Below are 24,130 nucleotides of genomic sequence, written 5' to 3'. Positions count from 1 at the left end.
TTCACTTGTTGCTTGTTTCCACAGCAAAAGTGTTAAAAAAAATCACAGTTTACAAGTAAATTACTCTTTTGCAGACTAAATGATGAGCTGCTGCATTGTGTTCTCAAGACCGTAGTCCGGGAATCTTGCCTCCTCATCACCAAATGCCAAACAGTCGCCAGGGATGACTTCCAGAAGCTGCTCTCCACTGTACCAGTATGAATATCACTTCAGCAGCTTTTAATTTATGTAATGATAACCAAAACCACAAGTTTTAAAGATTTCATCAACTTTTATTGTATTTTTTTTTTCTTTAAAGGTGGTCTCACCTAGCCTGCGCTACCTCATGGCTGTTCAAAACCACCTCCTTAGTAACACCATTCTAATTCGTCCCGATGAAAGTGATGACAGTGACAACTCCCTACAAGGGGAAACAATGAAGGTACAGGTAAACATCCCCTTTAACTACCCCTACCTGTGTGCAGTTTGTGTATCTGTCGGAGAAATCCAACAAACCAAGAAAGCAGTGGGTTGTGAAAGCCTATTAAGGGTTGTGCTTAATGTTTTGTATATATTACAAGTTTAATGTTAACAGTTAACACCGCTATTTAATTTAAGCTGCATTTTGACCCCATAAGGGCGTGTCCTATACCATGTCCTCAAATTAAGAACTAAAGAGCTTTAGAAGGGGTAGTAATAGGCCTTTCAGGATGGAGCTTGCATTGCTGAACATTTCTGATTGATTGTGAGACATCATTCAAATCGTTGTATTGCTGCCTTATTTTATTTTTTGCAGTCATCTAATAATTTCCACAACCACTCATAAACTCTGATGACGTTAAATTATACCACATGGAAAATTGTCACTGTTTGTAATCATGACATTCATATCTAGACACTCATGACCAGGGGTCTGCAACCTTTAGGATCAAAAGAGCCATTTTTACACCTTTGTTCACTAAATTAAACATTTCCAGAGCCACAACAACCTGCTACAACTGTGATTATCAACTGGTGGCCCATGGGCCACTTTAGGTTTGTTGGAGGAGACTTTGGTGGTCAGTAGGGTTGACATTATAAAGCTAAAAATATCTAATGATTTTTAACATTTATGGATACTTTTACAATTTAAAATAACTGAAAAGACCAGATTCTTGTAAAGAGGGGGAATTTTTTTTTTTAAATTAAAAAGACTATGAACTATGCAAACCTGTGATTTTTTTTAAATATTGAAAAGTAAGTATAGAAATAAAGCAAAAAGTTAAAGTGCATATTTACAAAAGAAATGACAGGAAAAACAGCTAAACCTAGTTATTTTTTGTTGTTTGTATAACAACCAATAAAATTCAGTTTTATGTTAGTTTTGTTCAAAGCTTGAAAGAGCCGCTACAGAGAGGCCGAAGAGCCACATGTGGCTCCAGAGCCGCAGGTTGCAGACCCCTGCTCATGACCATTTCAGTCAGCCAGAGAGCCATGGTTTACAACAGTGTAGTCGTGCAAGCTTCAGAATGGAAAAAGAAGAGCTCAGAAAACAAAAAGAGCAAGGAAACAATAATAAGACTTTTTTCTTATTGTTTTACAGTTTTTTTTTTTTACTAACAACTTATCTCCCCACCAAAGAAGAGTGTAACATCAACTTAGTTCTGTGTAAACACACTTTCTTCTTCCAGATGAAATCTTAACCATATAATTTTTTCACAACCTATGAAATTGGTAAAATGTATTAATTGTTACCACTGATAATGTTGGAGGCAGTGTTACGTAAGTGTCTGCCTATTCTGTGATTTCCTCAGGAGCTGCAAAGCAGCATCTTGTCACTAGCAACAAAAATCCTGGTGGGATGTGACGAAGTGCTGGAGACCCTGCAGCAGGTGACCACAGCTCTGATAAACAGCGACATAACTGACAGAGAGACCAGGTAATAAACGTTTGTATTCCAGCCTCATGTGTCTAACCAAAATAAAAGATTTAGCTTGATGATTATTTTAAAACAAGCAGTGCATGAGCAAGTAGATATGGGACAATATTTTTATAATCCATTTGGCATACTTGCCTAGTTTCTTTCTTTTTCTGCCTTGTGTCTTTCACCTTTAAATTAACTTCTCCTCCCTTCCTTCATTGTTCAGGTTGAAGGGTTTGGAGCAGGTTACCAAGGCTACTATGCTTGGGCATCTGCTGCCTGTGCTGCTCACCTCTCTGATGCACCCCACCTTGCAAACCCTCACCCTTGCTGATGCTCTCATGCCTCTGTTGGTGCAGCTAGTGCTCTATACTAGTCAGGTTTGGATATTTAAAATCTAAAATAAACTTACAGATGTAAATCAAAACGATAATGGTTTTATTTTTGTTTTTTGTTTTCCAGACTGCCTTGTTACTAAAGACCCAGTCTCCTCTTTTTACTGAGGAGCCTGTGTCAGGAAGTGGCTCTCTGGGGCAGGGAGCAAAGGCCTGTACTGCTGATGACAAGTGAGTTTTCAAAAAAGCAAAACAACACAATTATAAGAATGTTAGGCATGAATTTGTAAATCATACAGGAATACTTTATCTACGATGGACATCATATTGTAATCAATGCTCAAAAACTCATTTTTATCTAATCCTTGAAAACAGGATTCTTGATGAACGTGAGGAACCAGGTTTCCTGACTGGATTGAAGATCCCTGCCCCATGGGCAGCTGGGAAAACAATTGAGACAATGCACCCTGTGAGGGATAATTACAAGTTCAAAGAGACGGTACATATCCCAGGAGCTCGCTGCCTCTACCTTCGCTTTGATCCTCGCTGCTCCTCGCAGTATGACTATGACAAGGTAATCGATCACTCACCAGGTAGCGTCTCTCAGTGCAATGACCCTCGTTCTTTGGAGCTCCTGTGCAGATTTTGTGCAGTTTTTCAACTTTAACATTGGTTTGGTTTTGGTATTTTTAGTTGGTTATCTATGCTGGTCCCAACACCAACAGTCGTAAAGTAACAGAGTATGGAGGAAACACTCTGGGCTACGGCAGTCGTAGTGTTCTGGGAACAGGATGGCCTAAAGACCTTGTTAAGGTGATGACAGGCATCATTCAGACGTACACGAGAAACCTATATTTTGTTTACAGTCTTATAAGGGCTGTGTTTCTTTTCCAATTTTTTTAGGTTGAAGGAGACACCGTTACATTTTCTTTTGAGATGAGGAGTGGACGAGAGCACAACACTCCTGATAAAGCCATGTGGGGGTTCTCTTGCACTGTCAGAGCTCAGGTGATAAGTGGATGCTCTATCTTTTTCCTAACATGCCTTTACAGTTGATTTGTTATCCTGGCATGATGAATAGCAGCTCTGAACATCTTGTTTGTTTTGCTGTCAGGAGTCCTCTGATGACGTCTCTGGAGGGCTTCCATTTCTTGCAGACCTTGCACTGGGTCTGTCAGTGCTGGCTTGTTCAATGCTCCGCATTTTATACAATGGGCCAGAGGTGACAAAAGAGGAGGAAGCCTGCCATGATTTACTGTGCTCAAAGCTGCTGCAAAGGTGACACAGCCAAATGAAAATACTACAAAATATTCCCCTGCCACATTGTTGGGACATACAGTGTGCTTTGTACATAGCTGAAAGATGAGCATCTGGTTACAGTTTTTGTTTTCTGTGTCCAGGTGTCAGTGGCAGGTGGAAGCAAATGGTGCTATTTCTCCTGCTCTCACACCTAGCCCCTCACCTCTGCCACTTACCATCGAGGAGGATCGGGAGTTTACCTACCCCTCCGATGTGCTCATCCCACCTCCAGGCCTCATGCCAGGGACATACTTTGATTTGCCTAGGATCCGTCTTCCACCAGGGATCATGAGTAGGCTGAGAGAAGTGTCTGGAAGAGCTCGCCCTCAGTTCCGCCCTAGCATCAAGTAAAGGGATCATATTATCACATAAATTAAAATTTCAAAAGTATTTTGTTCATAACTACTACAAACAAGCTTTCTGCAAATAAAGCACAGTTGGAGGTGGAAAACTTAAAGGAGTATACTGAAACAGTATTTTTTCTACCAAATAGTTCGTTACAAATGAAGTTTTAATTATTTTCATTACATTGACATACTGTGTGACTGAAGTAGTAGTAGTAGACTTTCTGGCTCAAGCATGGTACTGTTTTTACAAAAGTTGCAGAGCTTTGGAGGTATCCATCACTCAGATGTCTACTTTTTATTTTTATGGAAGTGGATTCTACTGAGCTTGTGCTATTCAAAGCTACAACAAGAAAACATGTTTTAAAGTTTTAAGTTAATTTCTGGGATGATTAAGCATTTAGGTTAACAATAGTAGTATATTAAGAATTATATTTTCTAATTCTATTGAGTCTGTTTAAAGTTTCCAAAGCAATTTCATAATGGATAAAAGCAGTAAAGGGGTTCTATGTTTCTAACTCTTGTTGCATCCATCTGTTACATTTTAATATTTGTGTATTCTTCCAAAGCTGAGCTTACTCACAGTCTGACATTTTCATCTTGTGGGAAGCAATTTGCTGCTAAGTTTACAATTTAGATAAAAAAAAATGCTGTTATAGTTTACATTACCACTTTTCCATCAACAAACTCATGCTTTTTGTCATGAAATCACACACCTCTGAGCAATCCTAATGTCTGAGCCTTGTTTCCTTCATCAGAAGCACATGATAACTTCTATTATATTGTTTTGTGTAAGGGAGGTGATCCGACCAGATGTCCTGGAAGAGGTCATAGTGTCCTGCGTCATAAAGCATCTAAGTCTGGTGGATGCTCTTCAGTCGCTTGTCAACTATCAGTATCGTGAAGACCATGCAGAAGAATATGACCTGGTGTGTAAGATTATGGTTGAGACGTTTAAGAAGATCAATGCAATGGAGCGTCAGCTGCAGGTACGCTCCTGCTACACAGTCAAGTTTTAAAAACATGCCATCCTTAGATTTGCCTGTCACTATTTCAAAATCTTCCAAGCATTTTGAGCATTTCCAGCTTCTAATAATACTATTGGAGAAGGTTTAGATGATGTATTTGAAGTTGAAATAAGGTTGACCAGGTGGCCTGATTTTAGCTGGTTTCCAATCTGAACACACCAACAACAAAAAGAAACTCGGAAGATTTATTCTGTGTGTAATTTTGTCCTGCTTTGCTTTTAGAGTGTTGCAGAATTGGAGCAGAAGTGGCAGAATGAGGTAGAGGAGGCGCAGCAAGGAAAACTGGAAAACAACACGCCCTTTTTTCATGACTACCACTTCTTTGAGGTACCCTTGCTTCATACACTCACCGTATTTGCATTTATCCTTAAAAGTAAAAAAAAAACCTCTTCACCAAGTACAGTTTATGCATAACTAATCACAGACCTTTTTTTTGTACCAGAACAAAATGAAGGAACTAGAGTTACTCTGCTCACTGAAGGAAATCCCATTTGATTTTAGTGACTTGGAAAATGTTGTTCTTGCACTGAGGTGAGTAAATGAAAACGTTTTAACATAGATTGTCTCAGGTGAGGTCTTCAGCTGTAACATAATGCATCTACAACAACAGGGAGAAATTCTTTCATGACGTGAACACCACGCACAGCAGAAGCATCGTCCCACTTGCTAAAACCAAAACTTTGGTAAAAAGTTTGATGAATCGCTCTGAGCTGCTTCTCCACGTTACCATCGCTCCACATTGTAGAAGTCTAACCTCCACACCAGCTGGCACGCCAGGTCCAGGTACACACATTTCTCTTTTGACTAACAATTTTGTTGACGAAACGGTATGCATTTGTTGTCTTTTAAACGAATATTCATTTTTTGTTGCATTTTGGTTTTGCTAGCCTCTAAATCAGTGTCAGATGCCAAAACGGTAATCCCCTTGGTCAAGCAGCCAGTCTTTTTGCGCAGCATGTCTGCCCCTTCAGACTTGGAGATGATTGCTAACCAAGATTTAGAATTTACACACGCTCCTCAAAGGTATTTCTATTATTTATATTTAAATATTAAAGATCACTATATCAATAAATAGCAGGATGTTGAACATATTTCTTGTTTTGTATTGATTTTCAGAAGGAGACACCACCCGTCCAGTCATCGCAGCAGCTCATTTACTTTGCTTCAGTCTTTGGCTGTAGAGGACAGCCGGGACAAGCCAACATACAGTGTGCTGCTGGGACAGCTCTTTGCCTTCATCGGAACTACACCTGATCAGGCGGTACGTTGTCTATATGCAGTATTCCTGACATTCCCCCAATATGGTAATCATAATGTTGTCAAATCTGGTTTGACGTGAAACATGTCACATTTGACGTAGGTGTCCAGCAGCAGCTTTTTGTCAGCCGCACAGACACGCTGGAGACGAGGCAGCACGCGCAAGCAGGCACTAATTCATATGAGAGAATTACTAACTGCTGCTGTCAGAGTGGGTGGGGTAACTCATCTGGTGGGACCTGTCACTATGGTGCTGCAAGGAGGTCCAAGGTAAGAAACTCAACCCTTATCGATAATGCATACCTACTTACATCGTGCCAAATACAAATAGTAAAATTGTTGAATTGTCTACATATCTTTGTTGTTTTTACAGGATAGAGGAGCTGACCTGTGGTGGGATGGTCGAACAGGTGCAGGAGGCCTTTGGAGAAACGATGACCTCTGTAGTATCGCTATGCGCTCGCTACCCCATTGCTTGTGCCAACAGTATTGGCTTGCTTTGCACAATCCCATACACCAGGCAAGTGAATCCATATAGAATTATCTATCCTGTGATATTCTTCATACTAAATGCCTAACTTCATTTGTTGTCGTAGGAGTGAGGAGCAATGCCTTGTTCGCAGTGGTCTCGTCCAGCTTATGGATAGACTGTGTAGTTTAAGTGGTCAGAGGGAATGCAGCTCAAATGAGAAACAGACCAAGAAGCAGAAGGTGGCCACAATGGCTTGGGCTGCCTTTCAGGTGCTGGCTAACCGGTGCATCGAATGGGAGAAGGTGGAAGGTTTGAAACATTTTTACTCTCACGCTGATCATTAGAAATCTGTGATCAAGAACAGAAATGCTGCTTTTGATCTAGAAGAAAGTATATTTTTTGTAACTATAGATTAGATTATCATGTGTCCTTGAAGGTGGCTCTACAGATGCAGTTCATTCTGGTCTGGCAAGGCAGGTCTCCAGTCTGCTGACCAATCACCTAGCCAGAGCTACAGAGTGCTGTGGCAATCAGGCAGCTGGCAATGACGCTTTACAGGATGTGCTCAGTCTGCTCAATGATCTTTCCAGGTAAAGTTGAAATTATTTTTATGCTATGAATGTTCATAGTATGCGATCTGTAGATTTTACTGTATAATCCCTGTTTATTTTTCATCCCAGGAGCCACATTGGGAAAGCTATCCTTAGCCAGCCTGCGTGTGTTTCAAAGCTCTTATCTCTGCTGCTTGATCAGAGACCCTCTCCAAAGCTAGTACTTATCATCCTGCAGCTCTGCCGAGCTGCTCTGCCTCTCATGAGTGTAGAGGACTGTGGTAATGTGGCTTTGCCCTCGTGGAGTTACTCTATTAACACACTAGATGCTGAGCAACAGGATGCCAGCGACCCAGCTTCACGTATTGCTGCCTTGCTGCTAGCTAAACTAGCAGACTATGTAGTACCAGGTTTGTTCAAGATCTAATAAACATAGATTGTGTTTTTGTCATTTTATTGAAATTTTAAATACCAAAAACACATGTTAAACCCAATAGTCATTATGTCACTTTTTCTTCTTTTGCCAGGATGTCAGACTCTTCTTTCCCCCAGCTCCTCTGAGCCAGACACTAGTCTGTCTCGTGCCAGTTCCAAAGGAGCTCTCAAGCCAGAGGATATTGGGGAGGAGGCAGAAGCAGTTGATGGCAAGCTGTCTATTTTTATACACAAACGAGAGGATCAGTCATCTCATGAGGTTTTGCAACCACTTCTAAGGTACATTGATTGTGATCTGTCAGTTTAAATATTAAATATTTGTAAGATGACTCTGGGTTTCTCTTACTCAAGTGCTTTTCTATTCTCTCCACAACGTAGCAGCTCTGAAGGACGTCCTTTTCGACTTGGCACTGGAGCAAACATGGAAAAGGTGGTGAAGATGGACAAAGATATGACAAAGGTAAAAGTTGTATTATGAGTGAAAAAATAGAAATAAGCCTAAAGTTGAAAGTACATATTTCTAATAGGAAACCAATTGTATTATTTTCTGTGTTTTATGTTTGTGCTGTTATAAATGCTCTGCAGAGCGGAAGCTGTGAGGTGATCACAGAAGAAGCATCGGCTGCCCTCAGGAAGGCTAACAAATGGGCTCAGTCTGGTCTCATAGTGAGTGTTGGTCCACCTGTGGAGACGTTGGCTCAAGAATCTGCAGGGGGCGTTACGACTGGAGACAAGAAGAAAACTGCACAGACGGCTGTTTGTAGGGACAGAAATGCTGAGTTGGCCAGGTGCTGTTTGTTTGATTTACTGATTGGATGCTGAAATTATCTCTACTTTAGGCAGCCCTCATTCTTTAGGCCTTATTTAAGTAATAAAGAGAAATGGCACATTTCAGTATGAATGTGTATGGTAGGCAGTGGATTTGACTCCAGTTCTTCTTTAAATCTGCTCTAAATAGGTCAGACCCTGTGAGGCCGTTTATCAGTGGCCATGTTGCCAACAGTATGGCTGCTGAGGTTATTGCCTTGCTGCATAGTCTTCTCACTGCACCAGAATCCAACACTGCACAGATCTGGACCAGTACTGTGGAAAAGGTAAAGCAACATTCTGCTTGTATCTTTGTAGCTACTGCCATGCTCAGTATTAAAAACTCAAGCTGTAATTTGCTGCAGGTTCTCATTATTGGGTCTTGGGGAAAAAAAGAAATTTTAAGAAATGCTTTGTTTTGGTTTATTTAAAAGCCCAACATTCTTTTCTTCTTTGCATTAGGTGCTTTCCCGGGCACTGATGTTTATCCCTCAACTGGGGAAATATGCTGAGAGTATCCTGGAGAATGGCAGCAGCAGTGGCAGAAAACTAGCTAAACTTCAGGCTATTGGAAGGCAAGCTGTTGCTGCACTTTGTGCACTTGGAGGCTTCAAAGAAACTATTAAGATCGGTTCTGAAGTCCAGGTTGGTAAAATCAGATAAAATACAATTTTGTGCTTTCATATTATCATAATTCAGTCCAATTCAGTTTATTTATATAGCACGAAGTCACACTGTACAGAAACATTATACAATTATAAAAGAACATTATAAAAGCCAATTAGTAAAAGTTCTCTATCTAAGGAAGACAGAAGATTGTTGAACCTTCACGTTGCTGCAGTCTGGCTGTGGCAGAGTGGTTAGAGCAGTCGTCCTCCAATGCAAGAGTTGGGGGTTCGAATCCACCAGCAGTCACATGCCAAAGTGTCCCTGGGCAAGACACTGAACCCCTTGCTGCCTCCGATGTGTGTCCCATCGGTGTATGAATGTGATAAAGCTCTGATTAGTCTCTTTAGAATGATTTGTTCAATTAGCTTTGTAGAGATCTAGTAGAGTGCTGTATGAATGGGTAAATGAGGACACAGATTGTGTTGTAAAGTGCTTTGAGTGTCTTGATAGAAAGGCGCTATATAAGTACAGTCCATTTTTCATTTAAGCAAGCACAAAGGCAACAGTGGAAAGAAAAAACTCATTTTTAACGGGAAGAAACCTCCAGCAGAACCAGGCTCAGGACGAGCGGCCATCTGCTTCAACCGACTGGGTTTGAGAGGACAGGAAGGGAAACAGACAAACAGAATGGAAGGTTCAGGTGTACTTTCTATTGGAGGGAAGACAAATCTATTTATATTTAATTCTAATTTTTATAGATATTCTGCAGGTGGAGGACAGCAGTCCTGGCAACTTTTTTAATGTGGGAGTGAAAAGACATGCCCTGATCAAAATTAAAACCAAGTTTTTTTTACATTAGAATTGGAGGCCAAATTAATGCCATCCAGAGAAAATGAAAGGCTGCAAAGTTTATTCCCAAGATGCTCAGGTCCAAAAACCACAACCTCTCTCTTGTCTGAGTTTAAAAGCAGAAAATTAAGTATTACTGTGTTGCATTTTTTATTCTAGATAAAACATATATCTCTTTTTCATTATGGATTTGTTGTGTTAACCAGCATATTTACTGTGATTCCTGTGTTGTACAGGTGTTGGGTAAAGGGGTGCTGGGTAGTGTGGGCATTGTCATGTCCATAAATGAGCAGGAGGGCATCGCTACTGTCAGATTTCCTTCTTGTGAGTACAGGAGAGCCTGCAAAGCCTCAGATGTTTTGACAGTACCAATATCACGCCTCTGCACTCCTAGATCTGAGGTAAGAATTTAAGAGACAGTAAGAGACAGAGCAGTCATCATTATTATTATTATTATTATAGAAAGTGTCGAGCTGAATTTGACTTCCTTCACTCTCTCCTTGTATCTCATCTCTGATAGGCTCTCCCCATCTATAAGCTCTCGATCACAGAAAAGGTGGTACAAGCAGTACAGTCGATGCTGCTGCCTCAAGAGGGCAGTCTCTCTATACACACCTCTCTCCCAGCTACGGGAGATGGCTCAAGCCCAGTAATGGCTGCAGTGCGCTTGCTGGCTGAAATCAGAACGAGGTTAGTGAGCACTCCCGTAAGGAAAATGGTGTTTTGAAATGGTCAAAGACTGATTCTTCTAGCCGAGGGATCTGCAACCCTCATGATCAAAAGAGCCATTTTTACACCTTCATTCATTAAATTAAATATATCCAGAGGCGCAATAACCTGTTAAAACTGTGATTATCAACTGGTGGCCCATGGGCCACTTTAGGTTTATTGGAGGAAACTTTGTGGCCAATAGGGGTGATATTATAAAGCTAAAAATATCTAATGATTTTTAACATTTATTGATATTTTTACAATTTAAGTCAAATGAAAAGACCAGACTGGGGGGGGGGGGGAGGCAACTTTTTAAATAAAAAAACATCAATGAACTATGCAGACCTATGTGATTTTTTTTTTTTTTTTTTTTTTTTTTTGTTTTGGGTGGGGGGGGGGGGGAACCTTACATACAGAAATAAAGCAAAATGTTAAAGTAAATATTTGCAAAAGAAATTACAGGAAAACAGCTAAAACTAGTCGTTTTTTGTTGTTTGTATAACAACCAATAAAATTCAGTTTTATGTTAGTTTTTGTCCAAGCTTAAAAGACACTGCAGAGGGACCAAAGAGCTGCGTGTTGCTCCAGAGCCACAGGTTGCAGACCCCTAATCTAGACTGTAATGTTGAATGAAAGGGTTTTTAATGGAAGGATGTTTTCTTTATTTTCAGGGCATGCCTGGTTATGGCCCAGCTGTTGGAGGATAGCTCCTTCTGTGAAGAGTTCATTCAGCAGTGTCCAGCTGCTGTTGAGGTTCTCAACCTGGTCGCTCAGGAGTGCAGTCCTGGTAAGAGTCTCGGATCTCTTGAGTAGGCTATTTTTTTTTTGCTAGATTGTTCTGATGGATTCATTTTATCTTGTTCAGGAGAACGTCTTGTTATGGTTGAAGCACAGTGTGAGAGAGTAAGAATGCTGTACCGGGACTGTGCTCGACCACCGCCTCCTCCTCTGCAGACAGACAGGCGGCAGGTGGGAGCTGATAACTTCTTTGTTCAGTTGTCTTTTTATATCAGCCATCAATTGGCACAAGACATCTCTTCTCATGTAACAAGCAGATTTAATGAAATATAATTTTGTTTTCATTAAAAGTAGTAGAAAACCTTCTTTAGACTGTTTGCTTATCTATAATCTATTATCAAATTAGACACAATTTTGGTATTACAGTGTTGAAATTGTCTAACTCTGTAAGCCTCTTTCATTTATATCCTTATTGCTTTTTATGTGCTTGTCTGGTTAGCCAAAGGAGATCACTTGGTGTCCGTCCAGAGTGTTCCCTCCAGTCCGTGCATGCCTCTTCTCATCCCGGCTCACTTCAGTCACCTTCTTGGCTGATCCAAGTGCTGGAGGTGGGCTGCCCAGAGGAACGTTCATTTATGCCACCTCTCCTGTACCTATTCAGGTGGGTTTATCTTAGAGAAAGCTACTCCACCAGTTGTAATTACTAGATCAGTCTTTTGAGCATGTATTATGAGATGATGCAATGCTTGAAAATTGAAAGAATTTTCAGAGTCTTTAGTTTGTTCCTTTTTGTCCCTGCAGGCGCCATCTTTTTACTGGGAGATAGAAATTGTCTCCTATGGAGACTCTGAGGAGGACAGTGGCCCAATTGTGTCTTTTGGTTTTGCCACAGAGGCAGAAAAGAGAGATGGAGCGTGGACGAACCCTGTCGGCACATGCTTGTTTCACAAGTATGAACACCTGCATTTTGTATTCTCCATGTGCTCTGTGAAATTATTATTTTTAACTACTTTTTTAATTGTTTTTCTTTGATTTCTGTGCGTGTGTCAGTAATGGCAGGGCAGTGCATTATAATGGCTCCAGCTTGCTGCAGTGGAAGAGTGTCAGGCTCGATGTGGTTCTGCTTCCTGGTGAGATGGAACAATAAAAATGCTTATTTCCACTCAGTCTCTATGGTTTACTGTAGTTAGAATAGAACTGGATACACAGTTAAACTCTTTAAAGAGGACTGACTGGTTGCTTTAAAAAGCAAGCCAACAAAACTTCCCGTAAGATGTGTAGTTTACTTCTAATATGATTTAGGTAATAAACTTGTATTTATAAATTCAGGTGATGTGGCTGGAATTGGCTGGGAGCGTTCTGAGGGCACTCCTCCTCCCCCTGGACAGGCCCCTAAAGGCAGGGTCTACTTCACTTACTGCGGCCAGCGGCTTCATCCTGTTCTAGAAGATGTAGCGGGTGGAATGTGGCCTCTTGTTCACATTCAAAAGAAGGTGGGATTATGTGGGTTAAAACGACATACATCGTTTTTCACTTTGTACAGTTTACTTACTCTATATTTGCACATTATGTTTTGTGTAACATCATTATAATTTTTTTTTTATTTTCTTTTTTATAGAACGCAAAGATTCGTGCCAACTTCGGAAACCGCCCTTTTGCATTCGCAGAAGGCCAAGCACACAGGAATGCGGCTGACTTGTGTGTGGATCTTGCAGAAGAAATAAGTGCAAATTTTGAAGCACTCCCTTTTGCTATGGCCTCAGACAGTGATAATGATGCGGGGGCCAGTGTCACTTCAGATTCTGGCTCTCATGGTCCACCTTGTCGGATTGCAGCTCTTGCAGTTGCTCTGCAGCGTATGTCTGATGTTTGTTTTAGTCTAAATGTTAATGATCACTGATCATTCCCATTTTTTCAATAGTTTTTTACTTTTTATTTTATTTTATTGGTACAGAGTACAACAGTGACCTGTCGTGCCATTACAAGGTGGAGCTCAGCTATGAGAACCTGGTCACCTCAGGTCCTGATTCACATCCCCCACCTATCGCAGATGATGAGAGTGACGACGAGGATGATGATGATGCTCCAAGAGTAAATACAGTCCTCGCTTGTTTCAATGAGGTTGAACAAATGGTTTTGTCTGTATTTTATTTATTTTGATTTGGTCTGTCATTAGGAGGATCACTATGCTCTTCTGGTAAAGGCCTGGGAGACGAAGGTATTCCCTACAATACGTAGGCGGTTTCGCAATGAGGCAGAAAGAAAATCTGGCTTGGACCAAATCAAGGGTGCCCTGCAACTGGGTAAATAATAAAAAAAATGTTCATTATAACATCTTGTAAATGTTTGGTTTTGGATATAAGCAAACACCATAAAATACTGGTTGTGTATTGCCTTTTTTTTTTTTTGATTAGACCATTAAATGAACAGGTCTTTAAGAGTAATAAACCCAAGAGGCATCTCAAATATGACAAATCATTGTATGAACAATGGGTTTAATGAGGGAAAATTAACAGAATAGTGATCTAATTGTATAATTCTCAAGACCATGTGGGTTTTTTTTTTTTTTTGGTGACTTTATTTTCTGAAACAGGCATGGTTGACATTGCAAGACAGACTGTGGAGTTCCTGTATGAAGAAAATGGTGGCATTCCTCGAGATCTCTACCTCCCGACTATTGAAGATATTAAGGATGAGGCCAACAAGTTCACTATTGATAAAGTCCGCAAAGGTACAAAAATATTATGAAAAATAAACACTAAATATTGTTAACATTTGTAGCAGGATTAAACATTCTTCTAATCAGTCATCACCCATTTCAAGATGGACTGATCCTCCTACTGAAGTTCACATCTGCATCTGAATGTGTTATGTCATTTAAGAGATCCTCATCACAACGTATTTTTAACACAGGTCTGACTGTAGTCATCCGCTGTCCTGACAGCAACAACACCAACAGCACCACAGGGGGAACAGCACTGCCCAAATTTGCAATCCGTGGGATGCTGAAGACCTTTGGTTTGCATGGGGTTGTTCTGGATGTGGACTCTGTAAATGAAACATTTAGTCACTTTTTACATTTTTATTATCTTCACTTCATATTTGTTTGTAAATTAATTTACGTGTGCATTTGCTAAGGTGAATGAACTGGTGCAAGTAGAGACGTACCTGCGCAGTGAGGGCGTGCTTGTGAGATACTGGTATCCCATAGAGATGCTTGAACGCCCACCTGCTGGATCTCGACGTACTGCGGCTAATGGCTTGGTCTCATTGGACAGTAGCAACATTCAGATTCATAGGTACCATGAAATTCAATGTGGACAAGCATGACTTATCTGAATCATGGCTGCTGAGCTCTTGATCCTTTTTGCTGCTGTGCTGTAGGGAACTTCTCCGCTGTGAAAGCGCACTGGCTCGATTATACTGTCGCATGGCGTTACTAAACATCTTCGCCCCCAAGAATCCCCACACGTTCACTCGTCTCTTCCACATACCTGCTATCCGTGATATTACTTTGGAACACCTGCAGCTTCTCTCTAATCAGCTGCTGGCGCCTCCTCTTCCCAGTAAGTCTAAAATGATCTTTTAATTGACTTGCAGTGTCAAAGAAATGCTCTGTCTTGTGCTAACAATGCCAACTTCATTCTTCCTGCAGATGGCACTATTAGTTCCAGCTCTATTCTCTTGGCTCAGTCATTGCTTCACAACCTTGAGGGCCAAAGCTGCTCTCCCACAGACCTGTTTTACCAGGGCAACGCTCAGCCCATCCGGGAGTGGTTGACAGTGGCCATCACTCGTGCCTTGCATCAAGGAGAGGAAAGTTTACTGGAGCTCACAAAGCAGATCTGTTGCTTCCTACAGGTCAGCACAGCCAGCCAGTGTGCAATGTAATGAATATGTCTCTGGTTATACACCTGCACGGTGGTAAACGTCTCTTAAAAAATGGTTGTAATTACAGAATGCACCTGAACAGTTTACATCAGAGGAGTTTCCTGTGACGGAGTCAAAAGTTGGCATGGATGTCAGCTTTCCAGGCGCTGCGTTTGTGAGTGTGTCCTGCAAAGAAAGCCAGCTAGGCTGCCGCAAAGAGTGAGTTACCGTAATATAAACTAGTACCATAAAGAATAACACATTTGGGCATTTTGGTTCCTTTTATTTACTTTATTTTTTTTAACCTTCTCTTGATTTTTATCTCTTCTATTTTTTTTTTAGTTCCAGCCTGTACAAGGCTCCCTGGGCTCGAGTCATGGTGTATGGCCTGGGTCATAAAGTTCGTAGAAATGGTCAGCTGAATCTGATGGAGGCCGTGTGTTATCCTCTTGATGCCTCTCCTACCAACACAGGTCTTACTCCTCCCCCCATCACCAACCAATACCCCTCAGTTATCATCCCCACTGATAAAGTGCACATCAAACTGGGTTAGTATCTTAAGTACAAAAAAATAAATTAATCATAGCTGTGTCACATTTCCTTTGAAAGAATGAGATTGAAATCAGTTTTCTTTTTTGATTCATAGGGGTGTCACCCCCACCTGGTGCTGTACTGGTGCTGCACTCTTTGCCGTTAGAGTTTCCTTTGGCCATGGCCTTTGCTGAGCAACTGTTGACGTGGAAGCTGGGAGAGAGCTGTGAACGACTGGAGGATGAGCTGGACACAGTTCCCTCGTCAGTGCTGCTGCAGGTGGTAGAGCTACTTGGTAGGTGCACACCTTTTTTAGCTGCATTTATAAAATACTTGAATATTTCTTTGTGTTTAGTTACCAGCAGTTTTAATAAAATAATACCACCATCAAGTATACTGAATAATGCTTACTATAATTGGGTTATTTATAATTAAAACATTTGCTCTGTAATTTCTTATAAAACCATGGGTGTGAAAATTGAAGTAAAATATGATGCAAAGTTTGTTCTTGTTCTTGGAAAAACAACAGTTTATACACATGTTAAACCCACGTAATAATTATTCGTAACGACTAGGCTTTCAAATGAAATAACTTTCAAAGATGAGTCCGACAGTGGAAGAGGATTCCTAATCTTTCTGTCATGTTTGTAGGTGGATTGCTTTGGACTACTGATCTGGCACCCTCCATCAAAGAACTGATCTTTCACTTGTTAGCCGAGCTTTTGCGGAAGATCCATCACTTAGAGCAACGCAAGAGCCCCGCTGGCCTCTCCAGCTCCATTGCTCTGCTGCTTAACCCTTGCCTCGCAGTGCTCATGGCCATGCAAACAGAACTTCGAAAGCTTTATGACCGAGAAACTCAGGGATGGACTGCTGGAGGGCCCGGAGCAGGAGGGTCTTCTTCTGGAAACATTGCGTTGGCACCGGGGGCAGAGCAGAGCCGGTTCTCTACCTACTTCCATGCCTTGATGGAGATGTGTCTGGCAGTGGCAGAGGTGACACTTCCCCTCAATGTTGGCAACTCTTCAGTGGGAACTCTTTCCTCTACAAGTGCCCCTAACCTTAGTGACTCCTCTTCATCATCTTCATCATCCCCAGGCCAGACTCCACAAAGCCCCAGTCTGCTATCCAAACGTAAAAAGGTGAAGATGAAGCGTGAGAGAGCAGCGGCTGCTGTGGCAGCAGCTGTCTCTGGGAAACGGGGAAGTGGAGGTGCAAGGTTGTCAGAAAGCGACAGTGCCCTCCTGAACATGGCAGGAGGAAAACCTGAGGACATGCTATGGTTCCACCGCTGCCTCACACTTCTGATGATCTTGCGACATCTTGCCAATAAGGACCCACAAGGCCTGAGTGTAACGAGCGATGCAGTGACAGATGCTTGCCAGGCCCTGGTGGGTCCCACTGCTCACAGCCGCCTGCTGGTTCTCTCAGGAATCCCCACGCACCTCGAGGAGGCCGTGGTTCGGAATGCTATCCGCAGGGCTTGCAATGCACATGGTGGACTCTTCAAAGATGAAGTCTTCATACCTCTGCAGGAAGAGGACCCTAAAAAGAAATCAGGAGTTGGAGTGTCAAGCCCTCAGGATGCCAAAGTAGTCCCTGAACCTGAACGACCCTTTCCCAGCAGTGGAGGTCTCGAGAGTCCCGACAGCTCCAGCAGTGTCACTCCAGCACTGAGTGTGAGCGCTTCAGCTTCTACTAGCCAGACCTCTATTTGTAGCTCCTCTCAGGGCGTTTCCCGCACGGTCAGTGAACTTTCTGTTGACCAGGAGCTTTTAGCAGTTCCACCTCTCACCCCTGCAGCTGCTGCTTCTGCTGTCACATACCCCACTCAGGGCCCCCAAGACCCTCAGGCCGTTTCTAGTCAGGAAAGTCTTGATACCTCCCTATGTAGCACAGGAAGCCTGGGGAGTCTTGGCAGCTTGGGGGAGCCTGTCGACAACACAGATACACCATCTGTGTCTGATGGGGGCTCTTTACACACAGTCACTTCTTTTGAGAGTAACGCCGTCACATCCAGGCCCATTAAGGGCTATGCTGTCATCGAGGTGGGTTCAGTTACAGCACCAATAATATTCTCTCTCTTTAATTTTGTATAATCAAAACTATTGTGAAATTTTTGTTTTTTTTACATATAGATTCGCTCTCGAGCTAAGGTGGAAAAGATTCGAGCCAGTTTATTCAACAGCAGTGACCTGATTGGCTTGTCCAGCCTGGAAGGAGAAGAGGAGCTGATGGAGTTGACCAATGAGGAGATCCTCACTGTTTCAAGTGTTAACCAAAGCCTGTTTGATACACAGGGAAGCTCTGCCCTAGAAGATTACTTCCTGGACAAGTCCATCAAAGGTTGGACATTGACTCAGATTTTTACATCTTTTAATGTAGTGCAAACATAACTGCTAGACTGAAATGAATTTATCCTTAAAGGTGACAAGCTTGTACCTGGAGCGAGAGACGTCCTTACTGATATTTTTAAAAGCTGTGTGCACTCGGAGCAGATGCTCAGCCTCACGCCATCCAAGCCTGTTAAAGTATCTGACATTTACCTCAGCAAGGAGCAGATCAACTCTCAGACACCTGGAAACCTGCTACATACTTTTTTCACCAACATTCGACCGCCTAAGAAAATGCTTGAAGACCAACTTACTCTGGTATGTAACAGCTGGTGAACAGGACACCTATGCATACTCTGCCCTTCATTTTTTTTGCCTCTGCACATTAAAACTGTTATGCGTGCATTAGAGAGCATTAATAAATACACAGAGCATTTAACAAGTTCAACTTGTTCAAATACTCAGTTTGTTCTTTAAATACTTTTTTCAACAGTTAAATCTTAAAGCGCTCCCTGCTTTACATAACGTATTAGTTTAAATGATCTGTTTTTGTACAGATTTTAAGGAAGTATGGAACTCCCAAGCCTAACAAGAACAAGTACAGTAAAGCTGGCAAAGAACAACATCAAGGCAAGGTTGTGAGCACCAAGAGACCAATCACGAAGCCTCTTACCAAGGAAAAGTCTGTCCTCAACAGTGTCAGGTAAGACATTTACTATAGAAAACTATACTATAGAGCAGGCATGCTCCTTCAGGAGGTGTCACGTTGGTGCATTAACACTCTAACATGATACCTGACTCAACTAGTCTTGTCTTTTTCAGAACGGCACTGAGTGAGAAGAAGGCAGTCCTCAAACCAAAGTCTCCTGAGAAATCCAAACCTGACGAGAAAGATGTAGAAAAATCTCCTGCCAAAAAAACTGAAGGTTGGTATAATTTACTAAACAATAACTGCACACAAAGGTAGAATTAATTAAACCTAAATGTAATACCACTAGGCAACTTATTTTGGAGACTTATGCAGCATTGATATTGATATTGCACGTAGTAATCCTGTATTATTGATAACTTATGACAGTCCCTGGTCTGTTTTACATCTTGGGTTTGTGAGCCGCTTCACTTATGTTTTTTCTTTAGTCTCCGAGGAGAAGTGCTTAACTCTGGAAGGTTTTCACAAGTTTGCTGTTGACCGGGCCAAGCAGGATATCCGCAGCATGTGGAGAGCCATTTTGGCTTGTGGTTATGACCTTCACTTTGAAAGGTGAGACATGGAGAATTATAGCTCTTAGACTGTTTACAGTCAAATATCATCACACATACGCAGATTACACGCAAGACATCATGTTGTTAGCGTTGTCTTTTTTTTTTGTTTTGTTTTGTTTGTTTTTAGATAACTTTTTTGTAGAATAGCTTTTGCTATCTTTAAATATTTACATCCATTTTAGATTAATTAAAAAAACGACACATCACAAGTTTATTTCTCAAAATCCCACTGTAATTCTTTTAACTTTATAATAATGCATATTTAAACTTTTTGTTGTTTTGTTTCTACTAACAGACACTCAGTTTGTGTATTTAGAAATTACAGTTGCCATCAGTATTTTTTTTTCTTACAACAAAGACACATTAAACAATTTATTAGAACTTCTATCACAATATTTTAACAATAATATTTTATACAGTTGGCCTATTTGTGGATAGTTTGTGTTACTATAAGCATCCAGCATTAGATTGCATTAACCTTTGTGTAAAAGTTGAATATCTTTTGTTTTAAAAGCTCCTCTCCTTCTATATTAGGTGCACCTGTATAGACACCCGCCATGCCCAGATGGCTTGTAGAAAGTGGAGCTTAGAAATGGATGTGGCATTGGTACAGTATATCAACAGACTGTGTCGCCACCTGGCTATCACACCAGCCAGACTGCACCCCCATGAAGTGTATCTGGACCCCAGCGATGCTGCTGATCCTCGTGTTGCCTGCCTCCTCAGTAAGCACTTTGATTGACTCGAAAGATTCAAATAAGCATTTTATTTCTACACTGATGCAAATGAGCTTTTTCCAACATATGTTCATCTGTAATATAATCTCAAAAGTGAACTCCAACATTTGCTCTTTTTTTAGTCATCTATAACTTTTTAATTGTATATTCACGTCTTCAGATGTGCCTGTGGAGAGTGTGCGCTTGCGCTTTGCCTTGCTGCAGTCCCTCAACAACACCCTGGAGGGCTTCTTCCTCCCACTTGTGGAGTTGCGACAGACACATACGTATCAGAACAGCATTGCGGCACTGTTGTGTGAGGCAAAAGGTGAGTGGGATCTTGGCACACGTCTACTGACTCCATCTGTTTGGGTTAGGCTTTTAAGTTTGGACATTTAGGTTGTCTCTGTGAACTTGTTGCCATAGAGACAACCTGCCTGCATGCTAAAAATGAAGCAGTCTTTTGTTACCTTCATTTGGAGATCGTCTTTAGTCTTGGAACTTTAAAATAGTGAGACATCATATTGTCAGACACGAAGGCAAATGTTCTGAAAGTTGTAATTTATGCAATATAGAAGAAGATTGTGTAGAGTTTGCTCACCATTTTCTGTCAAAGGACATTCAGCTGAACTTTAGATTATAGTTGAACATTTTGTCCTTCCATCACCTAAAGCATAATCTTTTATAGAATATATTATTATCAGCTTAAATTTAACATATTAATGTTAAATTCAACAATTTAATATTTGGTTTGGAAACCAATAAAAGTGCAACAGGGTACAGTATCTGATGAGACTTTTTTTAACCCACCACTGCTCTCTCCACTGATTCAGGCCTAATCTTCTACGACACTAAGGTCACTGTAATGAACAGAGTATTGAATGCCACAGTGCAGCGAACAGCTGACCATGCTGCTCCAGAGATTACACTGGACCCTCTAGAAATAGTTGGAGGTAGGCCTTCCTCTTACCTGTATTTTTTCCCCACTTTTAATTGCAATGAATTGCAGCAGCCTTTTTAATGTGTCTGTTTGTATTGCAGGTGAAATCAAATCATCAGAGAACACTTATTTCTGCCAGGCAGCACACCAGTTGTCTTGTGTGCCGTCATCCCAGCTCTGTGTGAAACTGGCCAGCGGTGGAGATCCAACATATGCCTTCAACATCCGCTTCACTGGAGAAGAAGTTCATGGCACAAGTTAGAATTTATCCTTTACATTTTATTCTCTCTTGCCTTGCTGTCTTAATTCCAAGATTGAACTTTTCTCGAAACCAAGCAGCATTTTTTATGAATGTGTCTATCCAGGTGGCTCTTTTCGACACTTCCTGTGGCAGGTGTGTAAGGAGTTACAGAGCTCTGCTCTTTCCCTGCTGCTTCCCTGTCCCAGTTCTGCAGCCAACCGTAACAAGGTAACCCTTCAATATCTTGTGTCGTTGCCGTTTGTTCTTCCCAACAAGGCTTACTATATATAACATATTTTGGATCTTGCTCTTACTGTCTGAGGTATTCCCTATAAAACACCTGTACATTTTTAAACCAGCATAAACATGAAGCTGGCCTTAAATATTTGCACGTCTTCATAAAACTGATGGTTCTGTTCACAACGGTCACAGTGTGTTTTTATTCTCAGGGAAAGTTCATCCTGACTCCCAGCCCCATCAGCTATGCAGAAGAGCAGTTGTTGCACTTCTTTGGTCAGCTGTTAGGCATAGCCATTCGCGCTGATGTCCCACTTCCTTTGGACCTACTGGGCTCGTTTTGGAAGGGCCTCGTTGGCAAACCTCTTGACCCAGAGCAGGACTTGCAGGAAGCTGACGTCCTCACCTACAACTACGTCAAGAAATTTGAAAATGTAAAATAAATTGTAATGTATACCACAGTGCTCATCTTCCTTTTATTGCTCCCACATTTTATTCTCTTGTTTCTGCTTCCCATCTATATTTCAACTAAGGTAGTGTTGGCTGAAATTGATGATGACAAGTTTATGATCAACAAAGATACATTGTCTGACTGTTGCATGTTTTTGAATGTTTTTATTCTTGTTAAACACCAGCCATACAGCTAGTGCTGTAGTCAAAATGTCAGGTTGCAATTGACCTCCAGCAAGGCCACAGCACATTTTGCATTAGTGAACTTGTCAGTGTAAACACATGCCATTTGCCAGTGAAGTACATCTTTTCATTACCAGAGCTTTATTTCTAGTGAGTTTAAAATGGCCCCTGTTGCCGTTCTCTAATGCTGCAGGTGATTGATGAGAGTGAGCTGGAGGCCCTGTGTGCTGAAATCACCTCACAGCACCATTCAGGAGAAAGCCCAGACTCCCCGAGCCGGCCCTGCTGCACTTTTACCTACGTCACTATGACTGGTGAAGATGTGGAGCTTTGTCAGGGTGGGCGCAGCCTCGCTGTCAGGTACCATACATCTCAGTTGGTTTGTTATATTTGGTTCATTATCCTAATGTGCTCGTAAGTTTTATTTAACATAGTTTAAAGCTTTAAGGCATTGTCGTGTGTTTCTGTCCTACATACTTGTTTTCTGTGTGCGTTCAGCTGGGAGAATAAGGATGTTTATTCACGGGCGGTACGAAATCTTCGTCTGAGGGAGCTGGAGAATGTGGAGTGTATGACAGCGGTGCACGCTGGGCTCGGTTCCATCATTCCCCTGCAACTTCTGACCATGCTCAGCCCCTTGGAGATCGAGCTGCGCACATGTGGTTTACCTTACATCAACCTGGAGTTCCTCAAGGTGAATTGTCTTAAAGCTCCCTACAAGTTCTGTTACTGCCCTCAAATGCATGTGTTTTCACTTCCTTTACATGAACCCTCTCTGGCTGAGCCTCTTCCAGCTACGTCAGTGGAAGTTGATCTAGGAGGCCTTCTGTCTGTCCGTTCATAGTTTTACTATTTCTATTATTTGCTAATCATTATTACACGCTAATCTCTCTCTGCACAGGCTCACACCATGTATCAAGTGGGTCTAATGGAGACCGACCAGCACATCGAGTTCTTCTGGACCGCCCTGGAGATGTTCACTCAGGAAGAGCTCTGCAAGTTCATCAAGTTTGCGTGCAACCAGGAACGCATCCCGTTTACTTGCCCATGCAAGGACGGTGGGCCAGACACAGCCCATGTCCCCCCATACCCCATGAAGATTGCCCCTCCAGACGGGGCTGCAGGTATTGACTAACTGGTTCTCTCAGCAGTGCATCAGTCGGACTCGATACTCTTACCTCTGTGTGAGTCTCATATCAATGGTGTTGGTGTAGAAACTGCTGACCGTGATTATAAAATGGTCCATCTTGCAGCTGAAGACAGACTTTGAACTTTTCTTAAATGTGATTGTAAAATTATTAGTTTATATAATGAAGGAACACTGAACAGTTCAGAGCAAGAACATACAAACCGGATTCCAACAAAGTTGGGACACTAAACAAATTGTGAATAAAAACTGAATGCAATGACATGGAGATGGCAAATGTCAATATTTTATTCGTAATATAACATAGATGACAGATCAAAAGTTTAATCTGAGTAAATGTAACATTTTAAAGGAAAAAAATGTTGATTCAAAATTTCAGTGTCAACAAATCCCAAAAAAGTTGGGACAAGTAGCAATAAGTGGCTGGAAAAAGGAAATTGAGCATATAACGAACAGCTGGAAGACCAATTAACACTAATTAGGTCAATTGACAACATGATTGGGTATAAAAAGAGCTTCTCAGAGTGTCAGTGTCTCTCAGAAGCCAAGATGGTAAGAGGATCACCAATTCCACCATTGTTGCGCAGAAAGATAGTGCAGCAATACCAGAATGGTGTTACCCAGCGTAAAATAGCAAAGACTTTTAAGTTATCATCATCAACCGTGCATAACATCATCAAAATATTCAGAGAATCTGGAACAATCGCTGTGCGTAAGGGTCAAGGCCGTAAAACTCTACTGGATGCTCGTGATCTCCGGGCCCTTAAACGTCACTGCATCTCAAACAGGAATGCCACTGTCAAGGAAATAACAGAATGGGCTCAGGAATACTTCCAGAAAGCATCGTCAGTGAACACAATCCGCCGTTGCCAGCTGAAACTCTACAGTGCAAAGAGGAAGCCATT

At 41.6% G+C, this 24,130-nt stretch overlaps 1 protein-coding gene across 1 annotated transcript in view; it reads left to right on the top strand.

Annotated features, from left to right (window-relative positions):
* The window catches only part of LOC119414021 (probable E3 ubiquitin-protein ligase HECTD4), a 36,394-nt gene that overhangs the window by 10,547 nt on the left and 1,717 nt on the right, over positions 1–24,130 (top strand). Inside the window, exons 16-75 of the mRNA XM_037681131.1 lie at positions 75–195; positions 299–427; positions 1,773–1,897; positions 2,106–2,259; positions 2,342–2,445; positions 2,590–2,788; positions 2,908–3,027; positions 3,118–3,222; positions 3,329–3,492; positions 3,615–3,860; positions 4,654–4,846; positions 5,108–5,212; positions 5,328–5,416; positions 5,496–5,668; positions 5,773–5,908; positions 6,002–6,146; positions 6,246–6,412; positions 6,516–6,662; positions 6,739–6,923; positions 7,051–7,204; positions 7,295–7,575; positions 7,693–7,879; positions 7,979–8,060; positions 8,186–8,388; positions 8,559–8,694; positions 8,870–9,052; positions 10,102–10,266; positions 10,386–10,555; positions 11,248–11,363; positions 11,442–11,545; positions 11,814–11,975; positions 12,116–12,264; positions 12,365–12,444; positions 12,644–12,807; positions 12,933–13,170; positions 13,269–13,405; positions 13,491–13,617; positions 13,908–14,045; positions 14,228–14,364; positions 14,453–14,613; positions 14,699–14,880; positions 14,970–15,175; positions 15,273–15,403; positions 15,527–15,732; positions 15,831–16,010; positions 16,367–17,763; positions 17,854–18,061; positions 18,143–18,366; positions 18,606–18,751; positions 18,871–18,974; positions 19,186–19,309; positions 19,846–20,036; positions 20,209–20,355; positions 20,861–20,980; positions 21,069–21,224; positions 21,333–21,436; positions 21,658–21,879; positions 22,272–22,438; positions 22,577–22,772; positions 22,980–23,202. Coding sequence (XP_037537059.1) covers positions 75–195; positions 299–427; positions 1,773–1,897; positions 2,106–2,259; positions 2,342–2,445; positions 2,590–2,788; positions 2,908–3,027; positions 3,118–3,222; positions 3,329–3,492; positions 3,615–3,860; positions 4,654–4,846; positions 5,108–5,212; positions 5,328–5,416; positions 5,496–5,668; positions 5,773–5,908; positions 6,002–6,146; positions 6,246–6,412; positions 6,516–6,662; positions 6,739–6,923; positions 7,051–7,204; positions 7,295–7,575; positions 7,693–7,879; positions 7,979–8,060; positions 8,186–8,388; positions 8,559–8,694; positions 8,870–9,052; positions 10,102–10,266; positions 10,386–10,555; positions 11,248–11,363; positions 11,442–11,545; positions 11,814–11,975; positions 12,116–12,264; positions 12,365–12,444; positions 12,644–12,807; positions 12,933–13,170; positions 13,269–13,405; positions 13,491–13,617; positions 13,908–14,045; positions 14,228–14,364; positions 14,453–14,613; positions 14,699–14,880; positions 14,970–15,175; positions 15,273–15,403; positions 15,527–15,732; positions 15,831–16,010; positions 16,367–17,763; positions 17,854–18,061; positions 18,143–18,366; positions 18,606–18,751; positions 18,871–18,974; positions 19,186–19,309; positions 19,846–20,036; positions 20,209–20,355; positions 20,861–20,980; positions 21,069–21,224; positions 21,333–21,436; positions 21,658–21,879; positions 22,272–22,438; positions 22,577–22,772; positions 22,980–23,202 — 10,715 coding nt within the window. The remainder of the gene's footprint in view (positions 1–74; positions 196–298; positions 428–1,772; positions 1,898–2,105; positions 2,260–2,341; positions 2,446–2,589; positions 2,789–2,907; positions 3,028–3,117; positions 3,223–3,328; positions 3,493–3,614; positions 3,861–4,653; positions 4,847–5,107; positions 5,213–5,327; positions 5,417–5,495; positions 5,669–5,772; positions 5,909–6,001; positions 6,147–6,245; positions 6,413–6,515; positions 6,663–6,738; positions 6,924–7,050; positions 7,205–7,294; positions 7,576–7,692; positions 7,880–7,978; positions 8,061–8,185; positions 8,389–8,558; positions 8,695–8,869; positions 9,053–10,101; positions 10,267–10,385; positions 10,556–11,247; positions 11,364–11,441; positions 11,546–11,813; positions 11,976–12,115; positions 12,265–12,364; positions 12,445–12,643; positions 12,808–12,932; positions 13,171–13,268; positions 13,406–13,490; positions 13,618–13,907; positions 14,046–14,227; positions 14,365–14,452; positions 14,614–14,698; positions 14,881–14,969; positions 15,176–15,272; positions 15,404–15,526; positions 15,733–15,830; positions 16,011–16,366; positions 17,764–17,853; positions 18,062–18,142; positions 18,367–18,605; positions 18,752–18,870; positions 18,975–19,185; positions 19,310–19,845; positions 20,037–20,208; positions 20,356–20,860; positions 20,981–21,068; positions 21,225–21,332; positions 21,437–21,657; positions 21,880–22,271; positions 22,439–22,576; positions 22,773–22,979; positions 23,203–24,130) is intronic.

Source organism: Nematolebias whitei, chromosome 8 (assembly GCF_014905685.2).
Source record: "Nematolebias whitei isolate Nwh7 chromosome 8, NemWhi1, whole genome shotgun sequence".
Taxonomy (NCBI): domain Eukaryota; kingdom Metazoa; phylum Chordata; class Actinopteri; order Cyprinodontiformes; family Rivulidae; genus Nematolebias; species Nematolebias whitei.
This window is presented reverse-complemented; position numbering and strand designations above follow the sequence as displayed.